Genomic DNA, 12,461 nt, shown 5'->3' with positions numbered 1-12,461 from the left:
AATGTTTATGAATAAACTACCTTATGAGTGGGTCTTGAACTGGAGTCTCCCAGATCATAGACGACTGTGCTGACTACTGAGCTAAAACTTTACTCTTTACTTCATTGCAGACAGACCTCTAAATATTTTTAAAAATATTTGTATGAAACAAATATTTGTAAAAAACCCATTATTTGTGCTTTGCCGAATAATGTATTTGTATTCGGGTTTGAGCTGTATATCAGCTCAAACCCAGGCTGCAGCGTTAGCATGTCCAGCTTATTATCTTACCACTTGCAGTAGTATCCAAGCTTTATTTCCAAGGCCATTATTTTGTGGAGCTGCAGTTTATGTGAAAAAAACCCATTTACAATAGCATCCACTTTTTAGAGTTTCCCCACTATGTTGAAGCTGGTCCTCTATGTTACTATATCAGAGTGTAGGCTAACACTCTGCTCTTTATCCCTTTTGGGGACGTTTACACTCAAGAAACCCCAGCCAAACTCTCTTTTCTCTTCTAGCATCAAAAGTGAAACATACTTATTGAAAATACTAACAAATAAGCATTAATCAAACCTCTGTCTTGTTTGTCTAAGTATGTAAGATAAGCAGCCAAACAGGCTTTTGTTGCAATGTGCCTTCTGGCAAACTGCAACAGAGATGTCATTTAGTTTTTTTTTTAAAGAATGGCTTTCTCTTTGCACCTGAACAACTGTTGTCTCTCAAGTCTGAGCCTCAGAAGCTTGTATCTCCTTCAGAGTTGTCACAGGTCTCTTGGTGTCTTCCCTCACTAGTCTCCCTGAGCCACACTCTTTCTATTTCTTCATAACTGATTTAACTGAACTCCAAGGGATGTTTGGTAACTTGGTAATGCTCTCCTGACTTGTGCTTTTCAATCACTGTTTCACTGAGTTGCTTTGAGTGTTCCTTTGTCTTTGTGGTTTTCATAGGTTTTGTCACAACACTGACTCATTAATACTTGGACCTTCCAGATGCAGATGTATTCATTCTACAACCAACTGAAACCCTTCAACTACATACATGTGATTTCCATTTAACTAATTATGTGACTTGTGAAACCAATTGGCTGTACCATTGATGATTTAGCTGTCCTGTTAATAAAAAATATTTGTGATAAATTTAGATTACTGTAAAGATCTGTTTTTTCTTTGACATTAAATACTCTTTTCTGTTGATCAGTGTCAAAAAAGCCACATTTAATCTACTCTGATTCAATGTTGTGAAATAACAAAACATGAAAACATCCAAGGGGGTGAATACTTCTAGACACAGCATCTACGTCACACCACCTCTGTGTCTGTTTCTGAGAGTCTTCTTATATACACAGCCACAAGAAGTCACCTATCCTTAACATGTAAACTTTGAGGTGTTTGAACAAATGACAACTGTTACCAAATGTAACAGTGCATCATGATGACTAATTACCAAACTATTAGAAGAAAGTTTTCTATGAAAATCATAGATTGAGCATAACCTGTATCTGTACTGGCACTGTACCCACTCTAGAGTTACTGACATATCCCTGACACATACTGTATATGTGTATACACTAGGGGTGTGCCCGAATACAAATACATTATTTGGCAAAGTACAAATAGTGTGTTTTTTACAAATATTTGTTTCATACAAATATTTTTAAAAATATTTGTTAGTTAGAGGTCTATCTGCAATGAGGTGAAGAGTAAAGTTTTAGCTCAGTAGTCAGCACAGTCGTCTATGATCTGGGAGACTCCAGTTCGAGACCCAGTTTGGGGACCTCTTTCTTAAGGTAGTTTATTCATAAATGCTTATTGTAAGACTTTAATTTTCCAAAATTAAAAATGTAATAAAAGCAAAAACAGGATTTTTAAGTCTCTTTCCACTTTAATTCGAACACAAATACAAATAATTTTGCTGCCTCAACAAATACAGATATAAATACAAATAGTGGGCTCTCTGCACATCCCTAGTATATACGCATACTGTACATGTGTGTGTGGCTGTTTAGCTCTTTAGCTATAATTCACATTTAGTTCTGTGTGTTTTACTCTTCTTGCATCCTTGTGAGAGCTTTCAACCCAAGACATGTATCCAGTCGGCACTTCTTTGAGGGGATAAATTTGCATTAGGACTTGAGTTTAAGGTTAATATTAACATTATGTGTGAGCAAATGTTTAGTTTCAAGAAATGCAAACTTATTTCTGCAAAGTATACACTCTGCTTCATTCCAGTGTCAACATTTTAAATGTCTTGAGAAAGCATGAGGAAGTGCCTTTCTTTCAAGGACGTCTGTCAGCCTGACACCTTTAGAGTCTTTGGAGTGTGCATGTTTTCTCCTCTACATCAGATGAAGGTTCCAATGACAACATATAACTAGACTGATAATTGGATAGTTTTGTATAGTACTGGATTTTGCACTTGATGGTTTCTTTAATTCTGATGAGAGTGGAGGAAACCTTGGCATTCATCCCTGTGGAGATGACACTCCTCTTAAAAGAGGACACAACCTACTTCTGTCATATAACTCTTTCTGTTGTTTAACATGAGACTGTTGCCAAAATTGGAATGTAATTAGTATGAACGCCAGAACATCTGCAACCTTTATTTAGGCTTAGGTCATATGCAGTTAGTGATCATGGTCCACACAATTTTTGAAGGACAAACAAGTGTGTGTGTGAAGAAAAACAGAGCATTGCTGTACCTGTGGAAAAGGACTGATTTAACCAGTGTCACCACGTCTCGACTGGCGTTGTACCCTGCACATACAATGGCCACGTGGATGGTCTGTGGAGGAGATGAAAAGAGTGAAGGATTAACAGGTATATAAAATAAAGAAGAAGCGAGGAAGAGTGTGGCACGGTGATAAAAGTATTAAGAGCTGTGAAGAAAAAAATATTTGATTTTCAGAAATAAACCACAAAGAGAACAGTGTTTCATAAAAAACATTCATGACATCAAAGTATTAAGGGCAGAATTCACCAATCATAAAAATATCTAACAAACTGCTTATGGTCTGTTTCTGCCTGGCTTATTGTTAATTACCACTAATTACAAAATTGCAGAAACAAAAATTCTCTTAGGATATTCTTTCACTGTTCTTATGACAATATTTTACTCACTAGTGCCATGCTAACATCTAAGGGGGTAGTCGCACCAGAAGTCACATATTTACAGTGGAGTCCAGTGGATTTGTGTTTAACCTAATTATCTAAACCAGGGGTTTTCACCCTCAGACAAAACTGAGACAACAGTGTTGTTCCTTATCTTACTTCGATTTGGGAGATCTTCATGCTCTCTGTTTTGAAACTACAGTTCCTATAATGCTTTGGGGGATGTTGTAAACAGAAAGAATAATATTGCCATGGATTCAGTGAGTTACATGTAGGCTACAACCTGGCCCCATTTTTTTAGCCAACATTGGCTTACATTTTGGTAAACTGCCACCATTAAGAGTATGCTGAATGAGCTATTAGCAGTTCCTGTTTGTGGTGTGAGCATGGATGAAAAGACAACTATCACTGGATGACTTTGATACTGACGAAAACCTAAAACTCTGATAACTCTCGTCTTTTTTCTATGATTTCTCAGCAGATTTGAGGATGCTGATTAGCTAAATCAGAAGTTTTTCAGCTGATTGAGAATTGTCTACTGACTGTTTGAACCCAAGCACCATTGAAAACCAATCAGCTAAAAGTGAATACATCTACAATGTCTCTTGCAATCTTCCAATGTATTAGAAACCTACAGTGTGTGCATGCATAACTCCAGGATAGGTCAAAGCAGAGAGTAGCTCTGCATGATCTTATTAACGGTTTGTGATTTAGTGTTGCACTGATATAAAGTTGGGGGGCTCAGAAAGATTAAAAAAGAGGCAGAGATAGCCTGACTTTTATGGGTTAGGTACCAAATACAATGGATCCTACAATACCCACAATGCAACTCAATAGTGTCATTTATTAGACCTTCCCTTTACACATCTTTCAAATTCTTTTCCTCCAGTTTGTAACACAGGCTTTTTGTTATAAACTCGTAAACTCCATGCCAAGGCTCAGATAATGATGGCATGGGTGGGAAATATGACCAAAATTTCATATCCCGATATAGGTAATTTCATATCCTGATAACGATACCTATCCTGATATAGCACATTTTAATTTAATGTGTAAATAGTTGGACCGTCCCCTCCGTCTCTCTCCGCTGGCATAAAGCCGCCTCCGTGTGTGCTTCTACAGTATGCAGGCGTTCCTGATTCAGAGGCGTGATGGAGATCAGACTGATCAGAGCTGTAAACTCTGCCATGACGGAGGACAGAGACGTTACTAGGACGAGGGAAGGACATTTCTCTTCGTTTGATAACATTAGAAGTTAAGTTAGACTTTTCTGTCAGTTACCCGACTCATTTTAAAAAAGTCAAGGCGAAGAGAGAGAGAGAGAGAGCAGCTGTGGTCAAGTGAACTAGAGAGTGAATGAAGAGAGGGAGTGGTAGTGAAAAAGCTGGTAAATCAGATCAATAAAACTTTGTTTTCTGATTGTTTCACAGCGGTTATGTTCTAGAGCACAAACACGCCCACACACCTCCGCTTGACCCTGCAGCTGTAGCAGAGACCCTCACACTGAGCTGAAATTAAAAGAATGCACATAAATTTGGTAAATAAAATAAATAAAGACAGTCTCTACTGAGTTTTGCTGTTATTTATAGTTGCCATCTTGCTGCTTCTCTGCTCTTTCTCAACGCTGCGGGGCTGAACCCTGCGCGCATGTGCAGCGCAGCAGCAATCCGTGCAAAAGATGGACAAACTCCAAATGACAAAAAATACTGCCGTGATTTGCGTCACAATGATATAAACGATAGAGCATTATATGAAACGATAGACATTTTTCTCTCGTCACATGATATATATCGTCATATCGCACAGCCCTACCTGATGGTGCAATAGAGCTCAAAAGCATTGAAACATGCAACAGAAGACATAATACCAATGTTTTCACAGCAGGATTAATACTTCTCATGACTAGTAAACTGATTGTGACGTGTCAAATCAGTAGAGAGCCCCTTGTACATAAAAAATGTGATAAATCCTTGTTTGGCTGCCCACGCAATCCACTGTAATGATGTGTTATGCAGAGTCACTTTGCACCCAACAATAAATGTTTTCACAGCCAACAGGACTGATGGTCAATAAGACCTAGGCAGTGAGAAAAACTGACTTCTTTTAATGAATTCTGGGACTCTTTGATGACATGCCGTAATTGAATTTTTTTGTTCCCTCAACTTGTCATGTCTACTTCTATGTCAATTGGTGGTTTTCCCCAGCATGTCTTCTGCTCATTGTGTAGCTCCATTGTAATGTGGTCTTTTGAAGTAGGTGATAAGATTGTCTCTCTCCCTTTTGAATAAAACATTTCACCATGTATGGCAGTTGAATGAGAGTAGTGGCTGTAGAAGAATCCAGTGCCTTTAGCTGATTTTTAACAGTATTTGACTACATTATGTTGGACTTTTCCCTCACAGCCCTGGGTTATGACTCCAATTTTAGCTCCAAATATCTCTCCCCGATGCCAGCTTGACATGTCAAAACTCCATGTGCATTTTTTCCCCCTCTCAGAGCTTCCAGAGTAATCTCCCTGCAGGGGTCAGGGCAGCTAGGCTAACCCTCCAAATGAGGAGGGGTCATGTTAAAGCACTCCTGGAAGGGTGCTACAGTCAGACTGCCCTCTCTAGATTTTCCCTCGTCCGACCCTGAAGGAGCTCTGCTTTCCCTGCAGTTGGCTTTTGAACAGCGCTTGGCTGTAGCAGAGAACTGTGCGTGAGTGACGGCTGATGTGGGAGGAAAGTTGAAGGTGGTGATGAGCAACCATCTGAGGGCATATCCTTTTTCAGAGCATTACACACAAATCACACACCTGCCAGCGAGAGAGCACAAGGTATATGTCTGACTGAGATCATAAACTCTGAACCTCTTGGTGCATTCTTAGTCTGACCTATAGAGAGATATAAACAATTTATTATGAAGTTGTTCCTTCCAGCCAACATGTAGGGTGCATCTTCATATATTTTAGTAAATGTCTGATATGCACTTGCATTCCCTAACCCTAACCCTTTACCCAATCTGTGTACTTTTGTATGTTATTCTCTTCTTCTCTGTCTTTCTCTTAACACAGACTGTAGTCAGGAGTCTACATCCCTGTGTGTTTTTTTTGCTTTGTACTGTTTGTTATATGTGCTGTTATATGTTTTATGTAAGGGACTGCAGATGAAAGCTAACTTTAAAGCTAACTCTGGTGCAGTGCATCAAATGTTAACATGTATGTTTAAAACTGTACATTGTCCCATAAATACAATAAAACAACACTTATTTCACTTGGTGGCAACACAGTTTTATCTAAAATGTCTGAATCGTCATATAGTTTTTATTCAAAAGCACACAGTACAATAATACATTTTTACCGTTGTCAAGGTAACTCACTGACTCTTCTTCTTGTCAAATAGACAAACATTGAAGATGTTGTTGTTCCCAGAGATACTAAAGTAAGGTTCTGTACTGACTGGAGATCTGCGTTTTTAATTTAACAGATTACAATCTATGATTTATTTGAGTGCCCCCCCCCATCAGTTATCTGGTTACAAGTGTGTAATTACTGCTCAAACCATTTCTACTTATTCTTATTTAAGGAACCAATAACCAAGAAGCAAGCCACTCTCACACCTTATCATACAGACCATAAGTTCCAGCAGCCACGTGGTTGGTCGGTGGTTAATTTAGGGATGCTTATAGAAATAGATTTTTACTTTTATGTATGTACAGTACTATGCAAAAGTTTTAGGCACTAAAAGTAAAGTGAGAATGCTTACAAAAATAGTGCTATAAATTGTCTTAATTTATCAATTAACTTCTTACAAAGTTGAGTAAACAGCAGAAACCTAAATGAAATCAATATTTGCTGTGAGCAACTTTGCCTTTAAAACAGCAGCAGTTCTCCTTGGTACACTTTAACACAGTTTTTCATGATAACTTGCAGGTAGGTTGTTGTAACCATCCTGGAGAAAGAATGTTCTTCTGTGGATTTATTATTTAGGCCATCTCAGGTGCTTCTTCATGTAATCCCAGATTGACTCCATGATGTTGAGATCAGGGCTCTGTGGGGGTCATACCATACCATCTGTTGCAGGACTCATCATTCTTATTGTTGCTGAAAATAGTTCTTTATGACTCTAGCTGTATGCTTGGGGTCATTGTCATGTCAGACACCTCCCTGATGGTATTGCATTATTGATAAGAATCTAAACATCTAGGGTGCCTAAAACTTTTGCACAGTACTGTATGTGAAAAGATAAAAAATGAAAGCTGATATATCAGATTTTTAAACTTTCAAATATTGATATCAGTTTCAGTCTCAAAAGCCAAATGATCAGAATCCCACTTTTAATGTATATGTTCACTGTACTGTACTAAGCCCATTTCACAGTACTGAGCCAATATCCTGAATCTGTAACAAGATATCTGACTACCTGTAAGTATAGGCTATTCCTGTCATCCAGTCAAACTCCCACTGAGCTAAAAGGTGATGTGCTGTGGTGCAGTGAGGGTACTATCAGAGTGGGGATCACAGCATGGGCTCTGTTAAAGCTCTCACATTATCCAGCCTTCTGACAGTGAGCCATTTCCCAACAGCAAACCAACAGCATCACTGCTGGAGGATTAGGCTAATAGGAGAATAAAGCCAAGCTATAATATGGTCTCACAACATACTAATGGCACTCTGGTTCCTGGAAACAACCTTCAATGTCATACTGCATTACTACACAAAAATGGATTTGAGTGGTATGTTACTGATGGAAGATTTTGTAGTTTTAACAAAACAGGTTTTATTTTTAAAGTTGCCATGACAAATATACACTGATCATGTCTCACCTCACACTTATCCACCACTGGCTGCTGCACACAGTCTGAGCTGTTTCCCACTGCAGCAGCTTTCTGGCCTTCATTGTCGCCAGTGCCCTCCTCTGAATGAGTTCGGCTTTGGTTGCCACGGTGACCGCCATTTGGAAGGCGTGCTGATGGACTCCTGGGTGGCCGGCTGAGCTCCCGGCGCAGTGCCCGGTTCTCCTCCTCCACCGCCCGCACCCGCAGCTCTAATGCCTGGCGCTCGCCGGCTCCACCCACCGGCGTGGATGACTGGGTTTCCAATGGAGACAGGGGGAGGGGCTTCACTGCGGGGGGTAGGACAAGAAAGATGAATGTCATTTCAAAGTAGGTGACAACCTTAATACCCATACTTTGTGTGTTGTTTTTTTTTGTTTTCATATCTTATTGCACCGGTATCTTTTACATGTGCAATGTATTGAAATGACAATAAAACCATGAAACTGACACCAGTGGTGGCGACATAGTGGCATTTGGAGGTTCAATTCAAAATGATGGGCTACTTTTGGCACTCTGAGTCTTGGTTTAGCGTATTAGCATGTTAACATTTGTTCATTAGCACAAAGCACAGAGTAAAGCTGAGGATGCTAGTTTTTCCAGTTATGTGGTCATAAATCAAAGTATTAGACACATTGAAATTTCGGTGCTAGATGAAAAGTTATTCTTCATCCTCAAGGGAGCATGAATGTCTGGAGTAAATATCACGGCAATGCATCTAAAGGCTGTTAAGATATTTCACTCTGAACCAAAGATGTCATCCTGATGGTGATACTGGATGAAAAGTCCATGAATAGTTCATGAACTATGAATAGCTATACAAAAATTCAATGTATGGACCAAAGTAGTAGAACACAAACACAAGCTCCAACAGCCATTTCATAACTTCTTAAGTAATTTATGGTGAATTTTCCTTTAATAGAGAAACACAATGAGAATATCTAAGAGAATAGATGGGTTTACATTTAGGATCAAAGTGTTGATGCATCTTAAGATAGGGAGTACACAGATATCTTTCCATCAGTACAGTCGGTACAATTAGCAGGGCAGCCTGAGCTCTGTGCATCTAATCCAAGTCAGCAGCAACTTCATCTCCTCTTCTCTGACTGCTTCAAATATGAACAAGCAGCCTTGAGTCCTGAAGAGAGACAGAGGGAAGAGAGAAGATGAAGCTCTCTCTCTCTCTCTCTCTCCAGTGCATTGTAGAAATCTCAGTTCCCAGAGGAGAGTGAGAGGCCTTGGTTGAAGATCATTAAAGAATACAATGGGTTTTACATTCTGAAAATCACTGGGGAGGAGGAAACTGACAGCTCTGGAGAACTCAACATATTACAGTATGGTGAGGAACCAGAGGCGTTATAGCTCAAATGACATGCATTGATCGGTGTTGGGACATAGATGGCTTTCCAGTATGATACCATCTGTCATCTCAGTCAACAACCAGTTGTTTTCATCCAACTGGGAGAATGTTGGTCCCTTTTTGACACATGCTGTCAAATAAACATCCATGTACTGAACATGCCTCCAGAGAAAAAGCCAATGAACTCCAACATATGCACATTTTTCCTCAAATGTTTATGTTTAAAGGCCTCTATATGCAGCCTTGCATTAGTTGCAGTAACGTTATAGAACTTCTCGTTGGTTTGTTCTCCAATGAAGTGTGTTAATTTAGTGGCACATTTTTGTTTTCCTTCAGATTTATTGTCCCCTGAGGCCATAAGATATGAAGGCAGCCAGTATATGCACAGGGCCTTTCAAGCATGCAGGGCAGTTAAGCCCTCTCGCAGAAAACCAAAGCACCTTCTGGACTCCATTTCGTCCAAGCTGTAGTTAATTTGCAGAGTGGATTTGCTGGGCCTAATCCCACTTTACTAGACTCAATGACCATTTGTTTGTGCTGCTCAGAGATTGCATATGGCATTTTCAAGGCAGCAGATGCACCTGGTCTTTTATGCAGCCAAGCCAATTCATTTGGCTTTTAGGTATTTGTCATGAAGCTCATCATCTACATGCAAACAAAAGCCTCAGCAAAGCCCAAGAATCTAATTCATTATTCATTCATTCATTAGCTGATTAAAATGCACTGTAACTTAACATCTACACTCGCCATGTTAATGCTCAGATTACACATGTTGTAAATTTAAACTGTATAAAATGTGATGAATGTTAATTGTTGTGTGGGCTTCATCTACTCCACCTGCAGATGTGCTTTATGTCAGAGGTAAAAGGATCCAAATATATCAATAAGTAATAAAATAATAAATAATAACATCAAGAGTCATACTGACAGTGGCCTGCATTTAAAGTTTTACTAAAAGCTAACTCCTGACCTTTTTGATTGGAATTACTTAGTATTAATAGCAGTTCACACCCACAGTTTTACAGTCAGGGATTCAGGTTACAAAGTATATTGGATATGTCGCCTGGAGTAAAGAACGCAAACATTTGATCACCATAAATTATATATTATTATTACCATAAATTTCATATAATTATATATCATAATACATGAGTGCTTTATTTACCTCTACTGCAGAGAGAAGCAGGCTTTTACTTGAAAAATAGTCTTTATTGGAAACAGGTCTTTATTTCTAATTTCCCCTGTTTTATGAGCATATTTTACAATATCGTAGTCAGAGGCCACCATGTCCTTATCTGCACTCATTCTAATTTGCTGTTGCAGCTTTATGCTGTTAATGCAAACTCAACACTTGTTCTCTAGATAAATTCATTACAATGTACATTTCCACAGCACTAATTCCATCAGTACAGCAACAGTCGTGTCGTACTTACCATTCTGCTGCTCTCTCAAAGTTTCTCTTTCCTAATAGAAATACTGTTCTCTTTCACCAATTAATTCCAATTAAATCCAATTTTACATTGCACTGTTTTGGATCATTGTTGAGCTGCATTCAATGAAACTCTTCCTGTACAAATGTTTCCATTAAAATTCTTCCAGCAGCTCAAAGGGCATGAGTCTTCTATTTCCTGGTATGCTTTTCATTTGAAACATAGACAGTGAGTTTTGAGCTTTGAGCAGCTTTACATTGGGAACAAAAAACTGAAAGAAGAAGGGAATGTGAAGTAACTAGTAAATGAACCAGTATTGTGTTAAGAAGTGAAAGTGAGAGCAGCAGAGTGGTAAGTTTGACATGACTGATGTTGTACTGATGGAATTAATGTTGTGGAAATGTACTCTACATTATACTGAATTTACCATGTGAGCCATAGTACAATGACCAATCACCCCTCCTTAATGTTTTTACCCAGCCATTATAGCAGCACTGGGTATTATATGAGAATGCATGGTATGGCAAAGTAAAAGTTGGGCAGCATGTGTTTTAACTACATAATCTGCATGGAATTTGCTTCTTAAATGTAAAAACCTGATTCTATAAAGTATCTGAAATAATCAACTTTCACAATACGACTGAAGTTAAATACTGGAGGAGAGAGATTAGACTTAAGTACTAGAATAAATGTACTTGAATAATGTACACAAAACAGACAGAGTGCCTGTGCTTCTTATGATAATTAAAAAGCTCCTCTCTTAGCTCTTAGGATAATCAGCTGACCTCTTAGCCAGCCGACAGACAGGCTTGTAGCAGTTGCTGAGTGATTCATGACTGTTTGGATACCATGCTCCCAGTGCATTCATGTATGTCAGATTTAATTGTCATCATCTGTAAAGCTCCATACTCCCCCTCCTGCTCTCTGATATCTGCTGGATGGTGGCGACACATCCATCATGCGATGGCATCTGTTCACCTGGCAGAAGGCTTGAAACACCTCCACAGAACTACACCAGCCAGACGCCATTTTGTCTAATCGCTTGGATAAGGAGGACAGAGTGAATTGCATCAAGTAATAATGTTCCCTATTAACCTAAACACTAACCCAATGTTAACCCTTAACAGATTACCACTGCAAAAAGAAAATATCATTTGATACAGAAAAGAATAAATGAATAGAGGCGACTCAGTATTTTTTAAAAAAAATGAGTGTTGTTCAATAGCTTTTCTAAACATTTTTAATCCAGTGAATATTCAGCATCTACTTATGCTCTTTTAGAGTCAGGCTTCATATTCACACAATTAAATGAAAAATCTAGCAAGTCAAAAGAATGTCAGCATAACAGAAGAGTGAATTACAGTGCTGCATTACAAAATAACCCACATTGCACTGATTGAGCACTCATCAATCATATCTAACAAAGGATCAAAGGGTGGAATCTTCATTTAACAGCATATTCAGTGAAGGTAGAGCTAGAGATTGCCAATAATATTATATAATCCACCCAATAATCTCAAAATTAAAAAAATATACTATAAACACAGATTGCAAAAGCTGACAAAGAAAGGGGAAAATATCAACCAGGAAGACTCTGACCACAACTGTATGGGAATGTTTCAAGTTCATATGGCATGTTGTCCAACCACTCCCAAAGGCAAGCAGAATTTCAAAAAAGAGTGGAGAACAGCTCTAGAGGCTGTGTTGGTGGAGGCGCGTTGTTTAAGGTTCTTGTGAGAAATAAAATAGGATCCAGGAAATCCAGTTTGA

The 12,461-nt window shown here is 38.7% G+C and overlaps 1 protein-coding gene across 1 annotated transcript in view; it reads right to left on the bottom strand.

Moving 5' to 3' along the window:
- The window catches only part of large1 (LARGE xylosyl- and glucuronyltransferase 1), a 128,974-nt gene that overhangs the window by 61,042 nt on the left and 55,471 nt on the right, over positions 1–12,461 (bottom strand). The window contains exons 3-4 of the mRNA XM_042403196.1: positions 7,893–8,191; positions 2,681–2,763 (exon numbers count right to left, since the gene is read on the bottom strand). Of these exons, the coding sequence (XP_042259130.1) occupies positions 2,681–2,763; positions 7,893–8,191 (382 nt within the window). The remainder of the gene's footprint in view (positions 1–2,680; positions 2,764–7,892; positions 8,192–12,461) is intronic.

This window comes from Thunnus maccoyii, chromosome 23, assembly GCF_910596095.1.
Source record: "Thunnus maccoyii chromosome 23, fThuMac1.1, whole genome shotgun sequence".
NCBI classification, from domain to species: Eukaryota; Metazoa; Chordata; class Actinopteri; order Scombriformes; family Scombridae; genus Thunnus; species Thunnus maccoyii.
The sequence above is the reverse complement of the archived record's forward strand: the minus strand, read 5'-3'. Positions and strand labels throughout refer to the sequence as shown.